This window comes from Rutidosis leptorrhynchoides, chromosome 4, assembly GCF_046630445.1.
Source record: "Rutidosis leptorrhynchoides isolate AG116_Rl617_1_P2 chromosome 4, CSIRO_AGI_Rlap_v1, whole genome shotgun sequence".
NCBI classification, from domain to species: domain Eukaryota; kingdom Viridiplantae; phylum Streptophyta; class Magnoliopsida; order Asterales; family Asteraceae; genus Rutidosis; species Rutidosis leptorrhynchoides.
This window is the reverse complement of record NC_092336.1, coordinates 589490828-589516402: the sequence shown is the minus strand read 5'-3', so window position 1 is coordinate 589516402 and position 25575 is coordinate 589490828. Positions and strand designations below refer to the sequence as shown.

The 25575-nt window shown below is 33.5% G+C and overlaps 2 protein-coding genes and 1 pseudogene across 2 annotated transcripts; 1 reads left to right on the top strand and 2 right to left on the bottom strand.

The window, feature by feature from the left end:
* Nucleotides 1-635: 635 nt before the first annotated feature.
* On the bottom strand, nucleotides 636-2622 carry LOC139845590 (uncharacterized). Its single transcript, XM_071835851.1, has 2 exons — nucleotides 2508-2622; nucleotides 636-1837 (listed from the first exon to the last, which is right to left on the bottom strand). Exon 2 carries the CDS (start codon nucleotides 1830-1832, stop codon nucleotides 837-839), a length of 996 nt encoding a protein of 331 aa, XP_071691952.1. The 5' UTR covers nucleotides 1833-1837; nucleotides 2508-2622; the 3' UTR covers nucleotides 636-836.
* Nucleotides 2623-4799: 2177 nt separating this feature from the next.
* Nucleotides 4800-9954, bottom strand: LOC139845589 (uncharacterized). Its single transcript, XM_071835850.1, has 10 exons — nucleotides 9659-9954; nucleotides 9291-9416; nucleotides 9042-9129; nucleotides 8636-8721; nucleotides 7872-8084; nucleotides 7545-7705; nucleotides 6632-6790; nucleotides 6110-6190; nucleotides 5972-6026; nucleotides 4800-5223 (listed from the first exon to the last, which is right to left on the bottom strand). The coding sequence occupies exons 1-10, from the start codon at nucleotides 9767-9769 to the stop codon at nucleotides 5035-5037; spliced, it is 1269 nt and encodes a 422-aa protein (XP_071691951.1). The 5' UTR covers nucleotides 9770-9954; the 3' UTR covers nucleotides 4800-5034.
* Nucleotides 9955-11552: 1598 nt separating this feature from the next.
* Nucleotides 11553-13112, top strand: LOC139842907 (uncharacterized; annotated as a pseudogene).
* The last annotated feature ends 12463 nt before the right edge of the window (nucleotides 13113-25575 follow it).

Genomic DNA, 25575 nt, shown 5'->3' with positions numbered 1-25575 from the left:
GTTTCTATAATTTAGTGGTTGCCCACTATCACTAAAGAGATGCTTGAATTAGCTTAGCTTTATCTTGATTGCACGTGTTAACAGTTAATAGCATATTGCATTATTATCTGAATACAAGTATTCAAAGGTTCCAACCAACTTATAACTTGATTGTTTTTTGGGCTAAATAACTGTAGCTAAGAAGAGACACATGAGAAGCTTTCTAAAAGAGTTTATTTGAAATGATATAAGCTGATTGGATGCAGTACAAGCTGTTCTAAATAAACTAACCCAAATACCACTTTAGAGAGGTTTAATGTCCTTGTCAGATAGTTTATTGTGTCAATTTGGGTTAGCATCTTGCCTCCATTTTTCTTAACTTTTGTTGAATCTTGACAATGCAATTATGTGATACACAATAAACTGATACAATATAAAAACAAGCTTAATTTGACCATACGTCAAGGGCGTACCATCAAAATCAAGTCGAATCTTAATGAGCTAAAATCTGATCAAGCTCGATTATGATATTATCTTGTTCAAAAGCATGTTTACTTGATCAGTAAATTTGGTATTTCCCACCAAGAAAAACTAATAAGAAACACAAAAGAACAAAGCTTTCTCACTTTTGAGAAACAAAGAAAATAAATCCATATATAACTACAAGTTCTACATTTCAAGAAGTAAATCAGAGTACAAATTTGACCAGACAGCAAAGTTTAAATTTAAATAATAATAATATTATAAATAAAAAAGATCATCCAAGTAACCCTGCATTTAGTCAAAGGATTTGAAAAATACCATCAAACCTTAACCCTGAATCCATGAATAGTTGCAGGAGGACATTGACATATAAACTAAGGCAGGTTTGAGCTAAGCTCATGAAAATCAACCAATGTAGTTACCTGCTCCTGACGGTTACGTGAACTTGGTTGATTATTTGACCTTGATCTACGATGTGTGGTCCCGTTTCTGCGCCTAGTGCTCGGGCCATGTTCTCTTGGTCCTGTTGACAACCTGTTATCAGTACGGACCGGGCCTCTCGACCTACCATATTCTCTATTATCCAAATCATGTAACAATGAAAAGTTAAACATATCATCCCAATTATCCAAAAAGATACTATTTTCAACTGCCAAATCATCATCATAATACACATCATCAAACCCTGATTCAAATGAACTAAAGAAGTGCATAAAATCCAAATCATATTCCAAAGGGCTAGCAAACTCAGAATCCATGAATTCCTCAATGTCGTCATCATCAAAATCATCACCATCATCATCATCATCGAATCCAAACTGCATATTAAACATGTCTTGTCTCTCCAGATCATCTTCCAAATTTCTCCACTCGAGTTCACGTTCAGGGTCTACATCTGTTGGTCGAACACGTGGGTGTTCGCATCTGGCATGTTTTCTTAATTGTGAATAGTTCCCAGTGAAATCACATGTCTCCAATGAACAACTTCTTGTTTTGGAGTCCATGAATTTGCGGGCCGGGTTAACCACAATCCACCCGTTGATCTGGCCTCTGCATAAAGGGCAAGCAAGCTTCGTTTGTTGTTCTTCATCAGTAGATGACTTTTGAAACTGATCAAGACAATTTGAATGGCGTGAACTTGTGTCGCACATGTACGGGCGACACCCTTTCTCACGAGAAGCACAAAGCAAAAGTACAGCATTGTGAGGGTGCTCCATACAAATTGGGCATCGAGCGTCTTCCCATTCATTTTCATCTCCAACTGGTAAGGTAGGAGCCCTGGGCTTCTTTTTTTCAGCATTGTTGTAGCCACGAGAGTACGGGGACACCCTACACCTATCAAGAGATGAAGACCTTCGTTCCTTAGGCATCTTCACTGATATCAAGTAAACCAAGAGTAAATTAATAGATGAAACGTAACTAGCTTTGGATATAATCAGATAATCCTACAGATCTACAAACAATATCTCACAATTACAATTCACATGTTTTATATTGAAGCAAAAGTTAGTGCTTTGGTTTATACCTTTACATGTGATACTCTAAATGTAGCCATGTCCGAAATGTAACGATTCCCTAACTATCACTAACTATATATAGATATATAAAGGACCATTGCTTAAACACTCAAAATATGAAATAATCTGAAATTAAGGTTATGATCGAACCCCAGGTATTAATTGAATAGTATGAAAATCAAGGCTCTAACTTAAGATTACAGCTTAAAGTCCCCAAATTCAACCAATTTCACTCAAATTCTAATTTTACGTAAAATAATAAATTCACAGAACATAACCTTAGGGTTTCACCTCCCAAAATTTCACCTAAAGACCTTCCTCATTTGTACCACAAAATTATATATTCTAAATTATAATTTTTTTAACACTTAACTAAAAAACCTAATAAAGCATCAACAGATCATGTAATTTACTGGATCTAAACATCAATTAAAACCTAAATCGTAACAAATGCTGTGATTAATAAAATTCAAAAATAGTAAATTGATAAATAATAATTTAATTGATGAAAGTAAAGTTAAATTATACCTAACAGTTCACCGATGAACCGATTTCTGAGATTTTGTGAGAGAATTGAACTTTTCGATTATTTACTATTTTAGTTATTCAAAGAGCAGCAGCCTCGTGTCCTCGTAGAGAATTCATAGGATACATGAATGAACTGTGTTCCAGTATTTGTATTTGTATTAATGAAAGAATTTGTGAATTTACTTAAATGCCCGTGTTGAAAAGAAGGTACACGTCACCCACGACCTGCTGAGGTGGTCAATGTAGTCAATTTGCATTTGAGTCGTCAGTTACATTAGCCCCAATGCTATTTCACGTATTGGGCTGGGCTTTATAAAAAGCGGCAAATCTATGTCTCTATGAAATGTTCCTTAGGGTTTTCTTTAGGCTTAATAATAATCAAAGTTCTCATTTCCTTAAATTATTAAATTAAATTAATTATTAAATTATTAATTAAATTAAATTAAACTTTAAACTAAAAAAAAAAAAACAAATGCATGGCGGGTGTGGTCGTTTTGACCCCTCACGACAATGGAAAAAAAAAAAAAAAATTCCCCCACCCCCAAACTTTAAACACCTTGCAAGTTCAACCCTCAAATCAGGGGAACAAAATATAAATTTATTATTTTAATTAATAGTCTTAATCAAACTTCACCTAAATTTTCAACGAGACATATCTTCCCGCTTGCCACGCATTAAATATTTTTGAACCCACCGTTCAACTCAAAAAAATCTTACGAACACAACGGGACTAGCTATATGCTAAACGAACACTTATAAAAAAGGCTAAATACATCGGACTATCTTCAATATATATACATACACCAATAATAAACTTCCCAAACTAACTACATCATATCGATGGTTCTGTTTCCCCTTTTCCAAGCAATCTTCCTGACGTTAAAATTGCATAGGCCATTAGGTATACTAGGTACTAACTACGTGTATCTAAAAACACCCGTAGCAAAACGTTTTTACTTCTGTAAATACATAACGCTACGTTAACTATGAATATGCAACCCGAAAGGACCCGCGGCATCGCGCGGGCCACTTAAACTAGTTTCCTAACAAAATATAACGGTACCCCTAAAAAACATTATTACTAAAACGCCCTCGCAAGTTACGAAGCATCCTTGCGACTGAGCAAAGTGGTCTTGGGACCTTGCGAATGACTGGTTGCAAGATGTTCTAGCGACCTTGAGAGTGGCCAAAACCAGGCATAATCGAAATTTTACAGACCACGATATCTTTTGATTCGTAGTTCATAATTAGGCACCATTTTTTTGTTAAAAAAAGTGTGTATTTTTCGAGTTGTGTAATGTAGTTCAAATTGATTGAGATGATTTGTTTAGTTTTAGTCAATAGTGATGGAGAATTAAACGAATCACAAGTTAGAATGTTTTATAGCAAGTTATGAACGGTCAAAGTACGCTTAAAAGTCAAAACCAACAAAAAAACGATAAAAATGAAGGTCTTCGAGGCTGTATTTTTAAAAATTGTTGGGGCAAACCGCCTTCGGCTGTTTTTTAACAAAAAGATTCGAAAAATACAAGATTTCAAATAAAAAATATAAAAAAACAGTGAGTAAATCGAAGCTACGAATAGAAAAGATATTCCCTTCAAAGTTTGAGGGGACTCGTTCGCAAGGTCGGTCGTAAGAACACCTTGTGAGTCGCAAGAATGCCTTATGACTCGCGAGGGCATTTTTGCAATTACGTTTATTTGATGGCGCATTGTTATAGTTCATACAAAATACAAAATAATCGAAGTTTTGGTTTATAATCCTTTTCTTTATTGTTTTTCTTTTTTTCAAATAATTAACATAATAATATTAATAATATATAATATATAATATATGCTCCTTTGAAATAGCTTATGATAAAGAGATTTCTAACATCAAAAACAATCTAACAATATGTAATATATGCTCCTTTGAAATAGCTTATGATAAAGAGATTTAAACATCAAAACCAATCTAACGATATCTCAACTCTATTTAATAAATTCACCCGGTACCAGGTCTCGCGCTCAGGGAGTTTGATTACCCGAGGTTTTACCTTCTATGGGGGAACCAATGTGCTCGTTCATAGGAGGGTTTCCTCGCTTACCCAAAAAAACTCTATTTAATAAAACAATTATTTTTAAATCTCATTTCAAATCAATAATGCTCATAAGATGTGTATGCATGCTCTTTTACTTTCCAAACGTAATAAATGAGTGTTTCGGTATACATTGTACTAAGCCCAACCCACCGGAAGAAAGTTAGTTTGATGCACAACTGACTAACCGAGACTTGGAGGTAAAATAAACCCAATGAAAATAACAGCACCCAATGTTGATTACACATTGATTTCAAGCTGTGTTCAGATAGAAGACACATAACCCTTAAGACAACAAATTTACACAGGTAACTTGATCTGCATTTACAATCCAATCACTATCTAGTAAAACATAATTTTCCGATATCATACAATTCCAATTTCAAAAACGCTGATGAACCAAATGCTGCAGCAAGTAAACCAAAAAAGGATAACGTAGCCCAGAACGACTAAAAACCTTTTCTACTACGACTACTAGAACCAATCACGGATCTCATACTACTAGATTCAAAGGGATTGTACAAATCTTTGGGAGATCCTCTGGGTCCATGAGTTGAAGCATTTCGTGGAGAACTTGACTCAACCCCTCTCGTGCTTTCTTTTTCCAGAATTTTGGCTTCATTCGCAAGCACACGCAGCTAATTCACAAATATCAAGTGTATAATGCGTAGATCAGTAATTTGATATAAGTCATAACATATGCCCATCTTAAGCTTCCAGTCATGATGTATATTATAACTGGCAACGGGTCAGGTTGGGTCACGGGTCAAAATGGTTTTGGGTTGAAATTGGTCATGAGTACAACGGAACAAATTTTTAAACGGGTCCAAATGGGTCAGGCTGGGTCGGGTAACGGGTCATTGGTCAAAGGGGTCAGATTTTTTAGACGGGTCAAATGGGTTGGGTTTAAAACTAAAACGAGCTGGGCTTGCCGCAGAATGAATCTGCTGAGACGTCCAAAGAAGCAGAGAAAGGAGTTGCTACTTTCGGAAATATGGATGGGTAATAAAAATTATGGATGGTAATTTAAATCTATATTGTTCACTTGTGGCATATAAAAAAATAATAGTAACGAGATGTGGAAATATCGATGGGTCGGACAGCTTGGGTAACGAGTCAGAATGGGATTGGGTCAAAGCAGGTCATTTTTAGCACAGGTCAAGTCAGGTTGGCTTCATATGATTACAGAAACAATTTTATTATAATATCTTTGAATAAACCGATTTAGGAAGTTGTATGAATTAAAATGTAGTATGGGGAACTTTCAACCCACTTAAATCATTTGACCAGGTTGAAAGAAAACACATTGTAAATGGAGTGAAATTGCCACCTCAACAAAACCTACATTATGGCATGCTAATCTAGTTATTGGATATGCTTTCATACCCGGATCTCATTTTCTGCTATACGGTCCTGAAGAGCATTTATGGCAGGACTTAAGCTGCAAATCAAAATTGATTATCGTGATAAGATATACAAACTTAATACTTATATTTGTATAGACCAAGAGTTGAAAATTCTAACCAATATTCCATTAGTTTGCAGATAGAAGCTTGATAGGTTGAAGTATGATGAATGAATGAAAGCGGATGGACTTTCCCGTCCCTACATTAAATAGTCAAAATTAAATAGAAGAATTTATATAGAAGAATCTAGAAGAACAAGCAATATATCTAGAGGTGGCAAATGAGCGGGTTAGGTAATAAGGAGTACTTAATAGGCTTGGTTCAAACAGGTAACCTTTTGCACCAGCCAAAATGAACCAGGTCGGGTTGAACTCAAATGGATTGTTGCCCATGATATCTTTGTTTTTTTGAAAAAAGTAAATATAACTGATCAGGGTGTCAATAAATGATATAAAATATCATGTAGTTTTCATTTTAATCATAATCTAACTTTTCAAATGAACTTCTTTTTAGGACTTTTTTAGCGCTTTCCGTTGATCCATTAGAATAAAACATGACTCGAATTGATCACCTCATAAATAAATGGGTTGAAATTACCACCTCAAAGTCCATATATGATGGAATGAAGTATCATATGCACCTTATATTTTGTAATATTGCTTGATGATATGCTGTCCGTTCCTCCTCGTACAATACAGATTGTAAATCAGTGAATGATGTCAGAGGCGAGTCAAGTTTGAGAAGAGACAAGGTTGGCAAAACATGAAGAGGAACTTCTTTCCTGACATACTCTGCACCGCTGTCAGAAATAAGATCAATTTGTGTGTTATACACATTAAATACAAACACATAAACAGTGAAGAGTGAACATCAATCGGTAGAAGTGACACATTAGGTGGGCCGCGTAACAGACGAAAACTTCCAACTTTTGTAAGGGGAAACGGGTCGGCTCAAAACACTTTAGTCTAGTTTTCACAACTTTATATATATATTGTATTTGTATTCAATGATAAAATAATATTTTAATTACAATACGATAATATAGGAAGTTTTATGAATTATAAATACACTCTGGGTGACTTAAAGCCCATTTCCGTTTAGAGCAATTTTTATCTTTATTTTAGCCATTTGACTCATTAGACATAAAACATAACCTGCATCAACCCACACATAGATGGTCCAAATATGCCACTTCTGTTAATAATAACCCACGTAAATCCACTGAGTTTTTAATTTATTAGGAAATAGGAAATGATTTGCTTTAGTAATTATCAAATAAATGGATGAATAAAACAGAATCAGGGACATAGTGATGCTATTTGTATAATTCGTTTGTATCATTTAGGCAACAACTATCCGTATTAGAATAGTTAGGTAAATGAAAACCTACAAACTCTTCTAATTGATAGACACTACCATAACTGAAGACAAGTGCCAATAGTAGAATTATGGCTCGTAGATGAAAATAACAGCACTTGAATCCAAACGAGCATTACCGATTTTGTATAGGATATAAATATAAGATTTTGAGATACGTACAAACATATGCTTACCTCATTTCCATAGTAGAACGATGCATCGCCTCTTGCATACTTTCAGACATATCCATGGGGTCAATATCAACTACTGAACTTTCTATGTTGCCAGTAGAGTAGTTCCCTCCTCTATCGGCATTTGCGAAGAAACCTTTCAAGGCAGATGCTTTTGGTCCACCCTGAAGATATATACAAATTTCAGCATATATTAAATAGACTATCAGTCAGAAAACTTAAAACTAAAGTATACATTTGTTATAATCAAGAGTTCACGAATCAATGTTAAGCTATGAACACTTAATAGGCTGTACGAATTATATCTATAATGTAAATTACAAGGTATACCTTTGAAGCTCCTGCAACAGCTCTTGAGTCACCAGTATCACGTTCTAGATCTATCAATGCTGAACCAGAACTAGAGAGTGAATTCTCAGTACTTAATGAAGATTCAAGGTCTATAACCGAACTTTTATGCACAGGGGATAAAGGAACAGGTCTTAAGACATTATTTTGCTTTCCATCTAACGACTGGAATGCAGTAACTTGTATTCTTCCAACCTGATAGCATTGAAATCGTGTTTAAAATAGTTCGACATATCAACTAGTCGTCTTCTTTGTAGCTGATAAAACTGTGTGACTATCCATATGCAATTAATTACAGGTGGCAAAAATAGCTTAGTTAACAGGGTCAAAAGGATGAACTTTTGGTACAGGTAGAAATACCTTTTGTCCTTTAAGTTTTATTTTTGATTTTTGATTGAACAATTACTGTCAGATGTGATAAAAGAAGATCCAAATATTTCAACCATAATATATATAATTGTCCTAACTTTTACCCTTTTGATCCATTAGATATAAAACATAGCCTTAAAAACCCATTCATAATTAACTGGGTCAAAATTTACATTTCTACTATTTAAAAAACATCGATTGCAAAACTCTGTGTCTGTGTCTCTCTCTGTGTCTGTGTGTGTGTGTGTGTGTGTGAGAGAGAGAGAGAGAGAGAGAGAGAGAGAGAGAGAGAGAGAAGTTTAATTTCATTTTAGAGTCATGCATAAAGTTATCTTAAATAACAGGTCAAATTTCAGAGTAGTGTTTATATTTCATACCTTGTATTGATCTTCATTGAAACAAGAAAAAATCAACCCTATAAAGCCAGAATCTAAAAGTTGATACATAGCCTGAGTCCGCACATCTGCAGAAGCATACACACAATGAGAAACATTTATAGATTCGGAAAAAGAAATACATTTACATACACCGATCAGCAGGTTACAATTTCTACACTGAGTTATTTGAGCTTATGCTAACTATGGGGCCTCAAGTTTACAGCACTATGCAAACACTGACTGTCAAAACGTTCGATATAGAAACTCCATTGATCTACTAAACTTCTGATTCTTATTAACACTATAAATTATTATAATTTGCCTCTTTTTTTAAAGATGAACTTGACAAATCAACAACAAGGTATAACTCTCCTATTCAAACTAGTAGCAATTTATGAACACTTACCAACATGAGAAGGAAGGACTGTGATATGAGGATGTGAATGATACCAGCCAATCACTCTAGTCGTTCTTCCAGTTTCCACAGTCATTTTGTGTTACGGAGTTAATTAAACAAATTACGAGTATTTCTCATTTATCTAAATGCAATAACCGCTTATAAATTTTTATTTAATAGAGCAAGAAGCAAGTAACTAATTGATAAACCATATGTTTTTCGTACTTGCAAATATAGGTGAACTAATACAAAGGATATCTCAGCCTGAACTGATGCAGCAGTCAGCTGCTCGGGATTCGTTTCAACCCGATCCTTCTGTCTATCACTACGCGGTTGCGGCAACGCTCCCCAAATCAAGGCAGTCACACTTCCACTTTTCGAATGCTGAAATTGTAATTTCACATTTAAAACCTAACAAAGCTATATACACCCAATTATGAGCGAGATTCACAAAACAAATAATTCGTTATCTAGTCATAACAAATAGATCTGTACAGCCCTAATGATTACACAATTATTGACGCTAAAATTAAAACACAACCTAAAACCCTAAAAATGTAGATAATCATAAGCAAATGAATGATAATAGGGAAATTAGAGATACAGATGAATGTACAAGCTAAGACCTGAATATCACCGAGAAGAAGGCCCATAATTTCTTCAGTTTCGGTGGACAATGCATGAGTGAGACATGTTAACCATACATCTTCCGCCATTTTTACACTCGTTAGAGACATTTTTTTTTTTTATATATCTATATGTCCTTACGAATGGATTAGTTTGTTCAGTGTGTTAATGTGATCGGAGCGATGGAGGTGGTGGTTTTCGGTGATGACTTTAGGGGAAAGTACCGATTACTTATTCGTCAAATAGTCTGTGGTTTGATGGATCAGGGTGTCAAAATGTTACGGTGTAGTCGTTAACGGAGCCGTCAGTTTTAATTTTACGGATGTGTGTGGCGGAAATTAACGGGAGCTTATAGCTGGAGCGTGTTTGGCGCGTAGCTTATTGGAGCTTATGGAAGCTTATTAGAGCTTGAGCTTATGATTTTAATAAGCTCCAGGTCATAAGCTTCGTTTGGTAGACAAAAAAAGTAGAGCTTATGAAAATCATAAGCTCTGAAAAAATAAGCTACTTGTAGTAGCTTATGAAAAAAAGTAGAGCTTATGAACTGAAAAATAAGCTCCAGCTAGTTTACCAAACATTTATAAAAAATAATAAGCTCCAGCTCAAGCTATCAGCTTCAAAAATAAGCTCCAGCTCAAGCTCCTGCTCATAAGCTCCAGCTCCAGCTACTTTCGTCTAAACACACCCCTAGTGTTTAAAGTTGGAGTTAATTAAAGTTCATTTTTTAAATTTGAAGCCGAAACTTATTAAGTTTGATGGAAGAAGCTTATTTATAATTTTCACTTTTTTTTATATCAAATAAAGTTTAAAAATCATAAGTTCTTAAAAACAACTAAACTCTACTTTATTAATCTCTTGAATAGGTAAACCGTTTCTAGTCTAATTGGTAAATTTACATTTATAATTTTAGGATTTTTCGAGTTTAGAAATTTCTAATAACAACTCTAAAGTTAAAGTTATGTACTTTGAGAAGGAAAATAATGAAACGAATGTTAAGGGGAAGACCCTTCCATTTTGAAATGAAACATTGTAAGAAAAATTACACTAAATAATGTCTTCCTTTATATTAAAACTTTGTATTTTAGTAGGAGGATTAATTTAGTGCAAGTGTACAAGTGTTTTTCCAATGTCTAAATTTCTCAATGATAACTCTAATAGTTTTCATTAAGAAATCCTTACCTTTATGATATAATGGCTTGAGAATTATACTTTACTTTAAGTAATAAATTATACACTAGTACATTGTTAGTAAGGTGATTATTGGAGGTGGTCATTTAACGTACAAATAAGTTACGCATGTCTAAACATTTTAAGTGTAGCCCTAACTAGATACAAATGATATTTCATAGGTGAAAAGTAAAGTCAACGGACTTTTTAAAAATTTTAATGTATATTTTTAAAATGAATATTTATAATGAGACAATAGGAATGTTAAATACGAGTATGATGACTAAAAAGGAATGTTAAAATGTGACAAACGTGTTTCATTTCTGTATATCTTCACTTGTTTCTTTTCGTTTCGTGTTGAGTATGGTTTTCAAAACTGACGTATACAACATAAAGCGTATATTCGGTAAGAGATCTTTTGAAACTTTTTGAAGCATCTAGCATTTTATGAAAAAATCTAATCTAATTAGAAAATTTGTTTAGTTAAAATAGCTTATAATTTTTGGATACGGAGTAGAAAGAAATCAGTTACAAGCCATAAACATTTAATCAAATACTAGTGTTTTCATAAAAGCTTCAAAAAGCTCTGTGTTAAATATGACCGGCTAGTTTTACTAAAATACTGAATATAGTTTTACCAACCCAAAACAAAGGGAAGTTGGTTGGGCCTCGAACATAACGGAAGAAACAAGATCACCAGTTCACCACTACAAACAGTCAACCCCTTCCAGCTGTTTTTTTATCATCATCTCTTCTCCATTTTTCTTTCATTTTCCGTTATTTATTATTATTTTATTTATTCAGTTTTTTCATCATAACAATTACATTACCCCCAAAGTTACAACACCTTCCATGGCTTCATGTAAGTCCCTCTCTTCCCAATTTATATTAAGTTCATCCTACAAAACCCCTATTTAATTGTATATGTATGTATATCTATATACCATCAAGTCATACCATTTTCCAGGGTTTTAGGAGATAAATTTGGCATTTTTTTTTTTTTATAAATGTTATATCTTAAAATTGATTTAGCAGTTAAATTTTGTTATCAGGTAGCTTTGAGGCATCAATTTTGAAACTTAATAATAACTTAAGGTTAGGTCCTGCTAAAGTTGAGCTAGCTAATTTACAACAGAATGCTAATGGATTACGGGTCTCGAATTCGCAACGGTTTGATGGTTTGGTGATATAAGACGTCCAACCAGTGCTTATGTTTGCCTGTTAAGATTCTTCAATGTAAGTTTTTGTTTCTATTTGGTTGAAATAATCATGATGTTTGATGGTTTGTGATAGTGTTAGTTACAATGATGTTTGATATGATTATGGAGGATGAATTGTTAGTATGTTCTAATTTATTTGATAGCTATAGTGTTGATTGATTCATGTTAGTATCATTTCATGATAAAATGTGACCACTCACGTTAATAAGTTATAATATGTTGCAGCTGGTACAGACTCGGATGATTTTCCGGTGGTTGAAAAATCGTCTGAATCAACAAGCCAATTTACACCAAGTGCTTCAGATGTAAGTGATTTACATCATTCAGTTAAAAAAAAAAATACTTTTCTAAAACATGTCCTATCCTATCCTATCCTATCCTACTTTATATTATATCAAAGGGAATTATAGAATTTTAGATTTCCATTTTTAACATATTTACAGGTGGATTTTCTTTTAACAGAAATTTGTGATTCAACATCAATTGCAGAGTTCGAGTTAAAAGTAAGTAGATGTAAATTGAAAACACATCTTCAGTTACTAAATTACTATAATGCCCTTGTACTTTTTATCCATGTCTCTGAACCAACTTTAAATGTTATAAGCTTGGGGGATTTCCATTTTTTGTACGGAGAGACTTAACAGGAGAAAGTACAAGTTCTCCTTCTCCGCCTGCAGTTTCAGCTCCAATCGTAAGTACAACCATGGATGCAACTAAACAAAACGGGTCCGCATCATCACGGTCTTTAGCAATCACTAAAGCTGAACCTAGTTCTGTTTCAGTTCAGACAATTCTCGACACAGCTGCTGATGAAGGATTGGCTATAATTCAGTCTCCAAGGGTGAGAACCATTATAATGAATCTATGTTTTATTCAGGTAAAGATCGTTTCCTTATAAATATGTTAATTAAGTTGTGTAATGCAGGTTGGGTTCTTTCGAAGATCGCGAACTATTAAGGGGAAGAAAGCACCCCCACCATGCAAAGAGGTAACCACGTCTTACTTACTTTGTCGCAGACTATGCGTTTTTATTTTATTTTTGGTTTTATATAATAAATTTAATTAAATATCTGTGTGTGACTCTTTGTCCTGCATCGTTCTAATAGAAGCAAATAGTGAAGGAAGGTCAAGTTGTTTGTTACATTGAGCAGCTTGGTGGAGAACTTCCCATTGAGGTTTATACATTCTTATTATTCCTCTTAAGCTTATTTATTTCACCTTAACGAATTAACAATGCTTTCTCCTCATATAATTAATCATAAACATACTTAAAAATAAAATTATAACTGAATTTTTTTTTCTTACCTTCTTTTACACTTCTGTTTTACAGTCTGATGTAGCTGGAGATGTTATTAAGATACTTTATAATGATGGTGGTATGCACAATTTATTCTTCTCGAAAACTGTCAATAGTATTATCTAGAGGTGTCAACTTCACCCACTTAGTTATGGGTTGATTTAGGTTATGTTTGGGTAAAAAAAAAAAAAATTGCATTAAAAAATACGTCAAACGCATTGAGGGTTTAAACCAATTTACAGACGCACAAAGTGTAGTCTTGATACATAAAGCTTATGTTAAGTGTTATATTCAACAAATTGGATTATTATTGATTTAGAATATGTTTTCTCATATTTGACAAACTAAAATTTATGAAAATTGTTGAATTTTAGAAAAGGTTCAGCCTTTGTTTCTGCAGTTTGCATAAAAAGTTTGGATAGGTTGTTATACTTTCGGATGCAACTCTTTCGGGTGAATCTGGTCTGACTTGTACCAAATCATCCATTTGCAACACTCGTTTGAACTGCTCATTTCGCTAACTCTATCATGTTAGTCACCTTGTATCTAATTCTAATTATATCTTACATGTTGGATATGCATCAACAGATCCTGTTGGATACGGTGATGCTCTGATTGCAGTTCTTCCCTCTTTTCCTGGAATCAAAAAGCTTCAGTCGTGATACCCAACTACATTCCCTGAGAAGATGTGGCTTATTACTGTGTTTGTCGAGATTAGATCATTGAAATACTCTTCTATTACATACATATAACAAAACCCATTAACGCAACAGAATCTTTGAACTACATTTTTCTTAGGAAGAATTTTTTTTTTTCTTTAATATTTGTGGCTTGTATGACTGAGCTCTCATCTAATAAAGATGTAAATTCAGACCTGTTCTGTTTTTAATATTTATTCAATATTCAATATGTATCATCAACTTAGATTTGTTAGTAAATTCAAAATGTTATTTCATGATTTGGATGATCAGATATGGCACCAACCACCAAGGGTAGTCTAGAGGGACCGATGCAGTCATATTTCAGACTTATTAACACGTCCTTAATATGACTAACAGGTCCCTTAGCTATTGTCAAAGTTGTGTCATTTTTAATAGTCCCGGAGATCATTTGGTGAAAAGCCATTGTTTAATATCACAATTTTGAAACACTCTAGCCTTTAGCCTTTATACTGGTCCCTCTTTAATTACTTATTTGAGTATTCTTGGTGGTCGATGTAAGGTTTAGACAGTTGCAATTGACCAACATAATGTTTTACTAGTTGTTTTCTTGCTCAATCCTATGCGCAACGGTTCATCTTGAGTACCACTTGCACTAACAGAGCAATGGTACCGTTCATTCTCGAGTGTTTGAGATTGCAAACGTCATGCATTCGAATCTCTGTTCCCATAGATTGCGTTACTTTCTGGGGGCGGATCTCGCAGTTACCTCCCGACGGGTGCTCCAGACAGCTAAACTTCTGGTGGGCCCCGTCAGTGATTAAAAAATTCAGTTCATCTTGAGTATGAACTTCTATTACTATGTGCAAACCTAAGAGTTGTCATTAGAGAATTTCTATTCATAAATATCAAAGCAATTTACATATGTACTATGTCTCGCTCTTATAGAGCAGAAGAATAATATCAAGCATGCAGCATGTCTTGCTCTTATAGAGCAGAAGAAAAATAAAGCAACACAATTACCAAACCCGCTCTACACGTACCCGTCAAATAGTGAAAGATAGTATATATACATAGAGGGTGATACGTTACGTTCAAATTGTTAAATATACCTTGTCATAAGCAAAATCCTAGATTCGCTAGGATGTCGACGATTTTCCAAAGATTAACGATTCGGGTACTTCTTAATTCTATATTCATATTTGTAAAATAACTTTAATCCCTAAGTTGTTCTTAGGCACCCAGACTTATCGAAATTTGTGATGTGTTTTTTGTATTTTGCAATTCTTGAAATGATTGTTCTTGATAAAATATCTTTCTTATTGATCTTTAGGTGGCCTATCATTTATGTAACTTAATAGTTTTGAAGTTGTTGAATAAAAGAATTGATCTTGAATTTTCTTTATCGTAGTAATAATTGATTGCCTAAATTGAATTTGAATACTTATGTTCTTTTAAACATTGGGATTACTGCCTTTCTCTGTTGTAGTTTTGGTTGTTCCTTAAGTTTTGTCAATGATTATACACAGTTGAATCCCCAGATGGAAAGTAAGAAAACAAAAAAGGTTACAACACCTAACCCTGCCAAAAGCAAGAGACTATTAAAGATGACAAGTGATTCATTTGCAGTTTCAGTAATTGAGGGTCAAAATGATACCAATACATGATTTTTCTGTTAAAGAAGCGAATAGAAAGTCAAAAGAGAAAACCGATGTAGATGAGGATGATCCTGAGGTACCATAGAAATGGAGAGATTACACATCGAAGTTCCATTAGAATTGACCTCACCATTGTTACAACTGATTGAAGTAAGTTTCAGCTATCCAGAAAGAGGTTACTATTGTGGGGCATCTGGCTGAAAATCTACTTTGTCGAAGATTCTCACCTGAACATATTCTCAACACTTTGCCAACCTTCTGACCCTGGGTGACACAACAGTTCCGTGTCTCCTCCATATCCAACTAAGTTTTAGTAACCACGAAGCCCTTTGCTCTAAACTATGTAAATCTCGGGTTCAAAGCCATAATCACATGAACCCGATTGTTGAATTATCAGAAAAACAAAAAATCTTGTTTCTTTTCACCTCGATATCCATGTCTATGCCACACCTCTTACTAATCGATGATTTAAAATTTCATTTGTATATGCAAAATATTGAGGCATTTGCCGATGCCTTAGTTGAGTTCGATTGAGGTGTGGTTCTTGTTAGTAATAATGTGTGGCTCATATACCGCGTTTCTGATAATCAAGATAAGAGTCAAGTATGGATTGTGGATAATGGAAGTGTGAAGGTATTGTGTGATGCATTTGAGGAGTATAAGGAAAAGCTGTTGAGGGAAATCAAAGTCGAACTTGATGATTGAAGTGGTATGTATTTCGTCTATGGGACAATCTTCAATGGAAGATTATCTCATTAAAACAATTTGTTATTTAGTGCAAACCGTGCCTAACCAACCAATGTGTTTGCAATGAGATAATCTTCCATTGAAGATTGTCCCACGGACGAAATACATACCACGTCAATCATCAAGTTCGGCTATGATTTCCCTCACCGGCTTCTCCTTATACTCCTCAAATGCATCACCCAATACCTTCACACTTCCATTATCCACATCCTATACTTGACTCTTATCTTGATTATCACAAACGCGGTATATGAGCCACACATTAATACTAACAAGAACTACACCTCCATCGAACTCAACTAGGGCATCGACAAGTGCCTCGATACTTTGCATATACAAATGAAAAGTTAGTTCATCGAGTAGTAAGAGGTGTGGCATAGACATAGATATCAATGTGGAAACAAACAAGGTTATTTGTTTTTTGGATAATTCAACAATCGGGTTGTTTCACCCAGGGTCAGAAGGTTGACAAAGTATTGAGAATTTGTTCCGGTGAGAATCTTTAACAAAGTATTTATATGAACCCATCCCTTACTAGGTCCATAATTAAGCCACAAGGTTAAGTATATAACTCACTCCCAAAAGCTAGCTTGAAGGAGGAGCGAACATCGAACCATATAAATCACATTTTGGTGTGCACCCCATCCAATGTGGGATCATAACAATACCCCACCTTTCAAGACCAACGTCCTTATTGGTCACGACAATGTTGGTCACGGTTAATACCCTCTCTTTGAGTCCAAGCCACCACACCGTATGCCACCACTTCGAGGCCTCGTTGGTCACGGCTATGTTGGTCACGGTTGGCACCCACTTTTCGGTCCAAGCCACCACTCCATAGGCCACCACTCCAAGGTGTTGGAATCGAAAGATGGACTAGCTCTGATACCAATTGATATGAACCCATCATATACTAAGTTCATAATCAAGCTACAAGGCTAAGTGTGAAATTCATTCCCAAAAGCTAGCTTGAAGGAGGAGGAAACACTCAACCTTATAAACCATCTTTTGATGTGTACCCCATCCAATGTGGGATCATAACAGGCTCAAAAAAATTTTCTTGCCCATTGTCATCCCTACGACAACCACCGCTTGTAGTGGACGGTGATGTTTTTTTCCGATGGTAAACGATGATAGTTACACATATTGATAGGTGCAATAAAAGACTGGTTCATGGTTGATAGGTGTAAACGGCAGATTATAAAAGTGAGGTGGTGCTGTAATAGGGAAGGTTGAGTTAACGGGTGTTATAGAGCTAACGGTTCGTGGTGAGCGACTAGGGCTTGGGATCAAAACCGCTATGATACCATGTTAAACAATGAACCTTGTGGTTATTTTGTGATGACCCGTCCTAATCCTCCTGGACGAAGTCTTCAACATTTGGTTCCATTGCGAGGTACTGACTTAAATATGCCATGAACGACTCCATGTAATATGAGCAAATGCACAGCGGAAGATTTCTTTCATACCTGAGAATAAACATGCTTAAAAGTGTCAACCAAAAGGTTGGTGAGTTCATAGGTTTCTCATAACAATCATTTCAATATATTAATAGACCACAAGATTTCCGTTTATAAATATATGTACACTCGCAAGTGTATAAAAGTATTCTATAAGTTGTTGAGCGCTTCGGTAACCATACTTAACAATTAATGTGGCATATTCCCTTTATTATGAAATCTCCCTACACTGTACCAAGTGTAGTAAAAACGAAGTACTATGCAACCGTTTACGATACTAGAGCGACTAGCCCAGTTGGGGTTGTCAAACCCGATAGATCTATCAATAGGATTCGCGCTTACATGTTCTTACAACATGTAAATATTAGTTACCAAGCTATTAGGGAAAAAATATGCAAAGTGGTACAACTCAACGTAGAATATGTTTTTAGTACTTGTGTCTATTTCGTCAAACATAAAAGTAGCGCATGTATTCTCAGCCCAAAAATATATATTGCAAAAGCAATTAAAAAGGGAGCAAATGAAACTCACCATACTGTATTTTGTAGTAAAAATACATATGACGTCATTGTACAAGTATAGGGTTGGCCTCGGATTCACGAACCTATATCATTTGTATATATATTAAAATATATAATCGTAATCGAACAAGTTTATATATTATTCTTGGTGATATAATTATATTTAATAATTTATAGGTTTCCTTAATAATTTGGTTAAATATATAAAAATACTAATATAGTTATGTTATATGTATTAAATATATTTTTATATATTTAATGTTTATTTGTTATAGTATTAATAATAGGAATAATATTAATAATAATAATAATAATACTTATAATAATAATATTGATAATAAAAATGATAATAATAATAAAATATATAAAATTTTTAATAATGATAGTAACAATAATAAAAATAAAAAAAATTGTATTATTTTTACAATAAACATACTAATTTTGATAAAAATTCTTAATACTAATAATACTTAATAATAATGCTTGTTAATAAATATCTTGATGTTAATAATAGTAATAATAATAGTAATAATGATAATCATAATAATAATAATAATATTAAAAATGATAGTAATAATGATATTAATGATAATAATAATAAAATAATGATAATTATAATAATAATAATAATAATAATAATAATAATGATAGTTTTAATGGTAATAAAATTAATAATTTTAATAATAATACTAGATTTTAATAATAATAATAATAATAATAATAATAATAATTAAAATAATTATAATAATACTCCGTAATAATTATTATACCTAATAAAAAGGAATTAGGTATTATGTTGACAGTTCCAAAAACAGATCGAGGTTTGCATCATCAAAACGCAGAAGAAAAAATAAAAATCCCAGCTCAAGGGGTTTCTTCGATTCATTAACCAAACAATCAATCAGGCAACAAAGATCAATGTAAAGCAGGTCGGTTCATCAACATCATCGTTCAACATCATTTTTCATCATCAGTTTGATTTCCTGTTTAAATTGATATATATATATATATATATATATATATATATATATAATCAAGGATCTATGTAGGTACTTCGATTCTCTTATAATTAATTCGTATACTAGGGTCTTATTAGTCTGTTTGATTTGCTTATGCTAAATCTTATGTTCATATTTTCGATTTTTGTTTGTTTCTGTTGAATAAAATAAAAAAAATTGAATTTTATTTTAGGGATTAGTTTGGTTTTGTGGTTTGATTCAAATATTAACAGGGAGTAGCAGCAGTAACTTACAGCATGTAATTCGAGTGTATTAATAAGCTCTGGGTGATCGTAACAGTCATAGTGAGTTTGGGTTTGGTTTTTGATGGGTTTGTGTTAGTTTGGTTTTGCTGTGATCGATTGAAGACAAGGGACTAGTAATAGCAACAAGCAGTAGAAGTATTTGAAGGTTCGTTCATGGTGATGTTTGGTTGTATGTTGTGATGATTGAAGTGGGGTTATCTTGGATGTCTTCGTTTGAAACCAAAAAAAAAAAAAAAAAGATTGCAGTAGTAATTCAAAGTGTTCAGATTTGGTGATTTACAGCTGCAATATGAATCAAAATAGGGGCAGCGAGCAACATGAGTTCGATGGTGGAGTTGATTGAACAATAGACAACAATGGTGAGGTTATGATGGGGGTCTCCGATGGTTGTTGCGGATCGAATATGATAGCAACAGCAACGTATAGCAGCAGTTAGCTCAACTGTGAGATGGTCTTTAGGTTGATCGAACATTAGAAACAGAGGACTGAATTTGCATTAGTAGCTGATGGGTTTGGGAGGGTTTCAATGGTGTTTTCATGATGTATTTTGATGGTGGTGAACATTACAGGGACTGTTTTAATGATACATATGTGTATACATTATAGTGTATTAATAGTATTTGATCATGGTTGCAGGTAGCAAGGTGACTTAAGCAAAGTGTTCGTGCAAGCAGAAAGAAGGAGGAAGAGAGACAATTTCAATGATGGTTGTGGGTATTGATCTTCATAGCTCGATAGTGGCGGTGTCGGGTTATTCCACCTAAACAAGAAAGAAAGAAGAGTGGTTTTGTTGATCATTGATTTGGGTTGTTATGGTGGTTTTGTCAAGGGTTTCACCTCTGCATTCGTATATGTATATAAATAGATTATATTAGATAGTGGAGGTGATGTTGGGGATTAGATAGAACCAAAAACTAGTGGCAAAAAAATATAATCGAATAATGGTACTAGTTTGGTAGTATCTTTAAAGTTGATTGTACTTATAACAAAATGAAAAGAAAAGCATAAATGTTTGTTTGTGTATGTATGTAGTGATCGAACAATCTCAGAAAGAACGAATAATACAATGGAGTGGGGTATTTGGGATGTCAATCAATAAGTAAAAATAAACACGTGTCTATGGGATATCAATTAACAAAACAAGTGGAAAGTGAGGTGTTAACTGATTTGGACAGGAAACAAATTGGAACACAATTGAGTGTAGATGGTGGAATGGAATATGATGCATCTATAAGTATATATAAATATCAATACCAAAATAAGAACGGAATATCCTATAAGTATTTAACTAACTCTACACATCATTATTTTATTATAATTATTTTTATCGTATAAGTTTGTATTTTAGCTTGCTTAATATCAATCTGAACATCAAACGAGTATTACAATCATTTAATATTTATTTTTAATATACTTTATTTATTATTATAATATTCTGTTTTATTTTTATTTTACATATTTAATTTTAATGACATCAACATATAATATTTCAAATTATTATTATATATATTCATACATTTAAATATATATTTATCTATTTACAAATAGGGGTTCATGAATCGTCGAGAGCAGTCGAAAGTCAAACGAATATATGAAACAGTTCAAAATTTTTGTGACTCAACATATCAGACTTTGCTTATCGTGTCGAGATAATATACAGATTAAGTTTAAATTTGGTCGGAAATTCCCGGGTCATGACAGTACCTACCCGTTAAAGAAATTTCGTCCCGAAATTTGATCGAGGTGGTCATGGCTAACAATAAGAATGTTTTCATGACACATATGAATTGATAAATAGAGTTTTATCATCAGTGGGTAATATAAATAAGATAATTCAATTATTCGAAGCGTTCGAGTGAAGCTATCACATAAGAGTGAAATGAATTAAATAGAGATTCGTCTTAACTTTTGTCGTAGTCACTGTTGAATTTAGAAAATAAGGTGTGTCTTAACTTTTGACGTTGTCTTGGTTGAATTCCGGAATTCAAGGGATTTAAAGAAAATCTTCGAAATCTAAAAGATTTGATTTTTCGGCAAATAAGGAAATTAAGATCTCTATAATTAAATGCGGAAGTCTGCCTTGATTGCTTTGTCTGGTATTTTCACTATAAATGAACTACTTCCGTTCCATTACTTCCCACCGCTCCCATTTTCTATACTTTAATTCATACTTTCGAATCATCGGTCATTATGCTTCATCCAGTTTTAATTCTGGATATGTTCCTGACTTTCATATCGATCATTTTCCTCTTTCATTTACCACTGGAGGAATCTGTTTACTTCTACTTCGCCTTTGGGGTTATAGTGTTTTTAATTCTCCCGTGTCTTTATGTTGCGATAAACATTGATATACACGGTCTGTAATTTATGTGTTTGTGTTCGGCTTTATGTTTTCTTTTATATTTCAGAGCTCCATGCTTTTGTTTTCTCTTCCCGACCTGACTTAAAGCGATCAAGACGTCTTGATTTGTGTGTATGAAGTTCGAAAGAATATAACTAAGATTATAAGCCGAAAAGAAAGATAATAGCACGATTTGGTTTGTTAAATTACCAGAATCACGGAAGATAGAACTATCAAGAATATATATTCTTGATATGTTCGGAGATTAAGTAGAATGAAAGAGTTATGTAACATGACACTTGATGACAGTATGACCTGTGAACCATCATCACGTTCCATTAGAAATTCAGCATGACTTACTATAATATAATCACGTTGGCCAAGTGTCATTATATTATACTAACTCATGCTCAAATTCTTAATACTTCTCCAGAATTCATTCGTAATTATATTTAGATTTTACAGAAGTTTCCAATGAAATACAGAAAGCACGAAGTGGTATATAATTTCGGACAAGAATACTTATGAAAATATCCTCATAAATATCGAAAGTATTTATGATCATATTTTAGATTTCTAAGTTCGAAGGTTGATGAAGAAAAATTTTCCGCAAGATTTTAACATGACTTCGGAGTAAGATATTCTCTAAAGATTTCATCGGATCCAGAATTACCTGGATTCCTTGAATATAGGGTTTGGTCCTTGTATCTGTCCTTGGTCCCCTTCATGGTTAGCTCCATCCATTTTTCAGTACCAAATTTTCTATCGAGCGTTTCCAACACTCCATTCTTTATCATCAAACTCTTGGCCATTTAGACCATCTACCATTTTTCTGTTTCCTCTGCATTTAATGCTACGATATCTGAATCGTCGGTTATCAATCCGAGGTGGTTTCAGAAGAATTGTGTTTTTAGATTATTAAACGCTAATGGTAATGTGGTGGAATATAAAAGGTTCTTTGGTAACAATAAATGAGCACGCATATATATCAAGGTTATAATAAGGTTGTTTTGAATGAAAAGTCGAAGTTGTCTTGCTGGAGCTGTGACAAAATTGGCTATTTTGAAAGAGGAACTACAAAGTTATTTTAGGTAATAATAACACTAAAGGACTTAGCACAGTTACGTGTTAAACATTTACTCAGTTCCCGAGAGTTTTTCAGGTGCATAACTATATGCATAAATCTTTCCTTCCGTAGATGAAGTGCGGTTGGTTTATCCTCTCGATTGAGGTGTTTTCAAGAATCATGAAAGGTTTGAACGCGGATTGTAATCATCAAGATACAATGAGGTTTAAGAATGAAATCAAGTGGCAAACTTGAAGAATTGTTTACTTTCATATGTTATAATCAATATTTTAATTCATTTTAATTATCCAATATTGGTAGTCCTCAGTTCATAGTCCACAGTTAGCAATTCATTAATTCATATATAGTTTAATACATAATATTCGAATTAATTAATACGTATCGTGACCCGTGTACATGTCTCAGACAAGATCACAACTCAAAGTATATATATTATTTAAGAATCAACCTCAACCCTGTATAGCGAACTCGAACATTACAGCATATAGAGTGTCTATGGTAACTCTAAATAATATATATATATATATATATATATATATATATATATATATATATATATATATATATATATATATATATATATATATATATATATATATATATATATATATATATATATATATATATAGCGTCGATATGATATGTCAAAACCTTGTATACGTGTTTCGATATTTAAAGTGCGTAATATAAATAACAGAAATTAAATGACGATAAATAAATTGGGATAAATAAATTGTGATAAATAAAATGTAATCAGTTATCTAGGAACAGTTAGCTAGGAACAGTTAGCGTGGATTCTTAACAAAATTCTTCTCATAGTTAATTTATTTGTTTCTAACAAATTTTTATTTTGTCAAATGTTTTCTTCATTATGCCACTTGTTGGATTCTGATAAGTCAAAATTCAAATATGAAATTGAATGAAAATGGTTATTCTGCGGTGAATGGATACGTATATCTGTGGTTGTAAATAGGACAGTAAACGACTGTTGAATCAGCTTCGAAGAATGTACAGTGTAACTTATTAATGTGAAATCTGAATATTCCTCGGGTATTACCTACACGTTAAAATATTTTCACAATTAACACTTTGTACGAAAAAAATTTTAATTACAATCTTTATGAAAACATATATACATATATATTTTCTTCAGATGTAATCATGGATTCATTGAGTTAATATGATATTAAACTCCTTTGGTTTACTGTTAGAACTAGAATATATAATCTCTAAAACATTTAGAGATTACTTAATCGCCATGAAGAACGAAGATAATTGATGTAGAACGATACGTAGAACGATGATTATACTAGAGGTACAGAATGAGATGTTGAGGCATAGATTGTTGATGGTACTAGTGCTGTTATTGATGGTACTGTGGGTGCCGGTGATATTGCTGAAGCTGTTAAGTTTTGCACCATATTCTCCAAATTGATTACTCGAGCGCGAAGTTCGTTAACTTCTTCTACTAACCCTGGTTGGTTATCAGTGTGAGGTAGAGATCGGATATCTTCTCTAGTTCCATTAATGGTAGTCTCAAGACGAAAAATTCTCGCAAAAAGGGTATAAACGGTGTTGCGAACAGGTTCGCCGGTGAGCGGGTCGAGTGCTCCAAGGTTAGGTGGTAGATTCGGTTCATGATATGGAGTACCTTCTTCCCTTCTCCATAGGGTGAGTATGTCGCGAACTCACCCCCATCTTCTCCAGTAATCACGGTAGTTGATTGGTTGGTGTGCTCCCGTCACACTATCTTCAGAGTCAGAGGAACTTGGACGATTCGTAGAGGCCATCTTACGCGATCACGGGAAAATATTTTTGGTATGAAACGTTTAGTGACAACAAATGATAGTTGGATGGTATTCTCAATGTATAATATGCATAGATATATATAGTACCAGGATTCCTTAAATTACGGAGAAATTTACGGGAGATATCAGGCAAAGTTTACCATAATGGATACGCTAAGATATAAATTTATCTATAAACTATCTATGCAATAAGTGCAGGAAGTCGTGTCTAGACTTAGGATTGATAAGCAGGTAATTTTCCACTAGGAATGATAAACAATACTTATAATATGCAGCTAAGGTCGAAGTCCAGACTCACTAATGCACCCTAACGACTATCAGTTAGACACACTAATGCAAAACCTGGTTCGCTAAGACCACTGCTCTGATACCACATATGAGGACCCGTCCTAATCCTCCTGGACGAAGTCTTCAACATTTGGTTCCATTGCGAGGTACTGACTTAAATATGCCATGAACGACTCCATGAAATATGAGCAAATTGAAATGTCCCGTTCTTATTGATTAAAAACGTTCCATATTAATTGATTTCGTTGCGAGGTTTTGACCTCTATAAGAGACGTTTTTCAAAGACTGCATTCATTTTAAAACAAACCATAACCTTTATTTCATCAATAAAGGTTTAAAAAGCTTTACGTAGATTATCAAATAATGATAATCTAAAATATCCTGTTTACACACGACCAT

Excerpts from the sequence above, each read along its gene's own strand:
- LOC139845590 (XM_071835851.1), bottom strand. The coding sequence starts at position 1,832 with ATGCCTAAGGAACGAAGGTCTTCATCTCTTGATAGGTGTAGGGTGTCC.
- LOC139845589 (XM_071835850.1), bottom strand. The coding sequence starts at position 9,769 with ATGTCTCTAACGAGTGTAAAAATGGCGGAAGATGTATGGTTAACATGT. Across the intron at positions 8,085-8,635 it reads TCAATGAAGATCAATACAAG|GTTGGAAGAATACAAGTTAC; the intron begins GTATGAAATATA and ends CAATGCTATCAG. Across the intron at positions 6,191-6,631 it reads GCAATATTACAAAATATAAG|GGACGGGAAAGTCCATCCGC; the intron begins GTGCATATGATA and ends TATTTAATGTAG.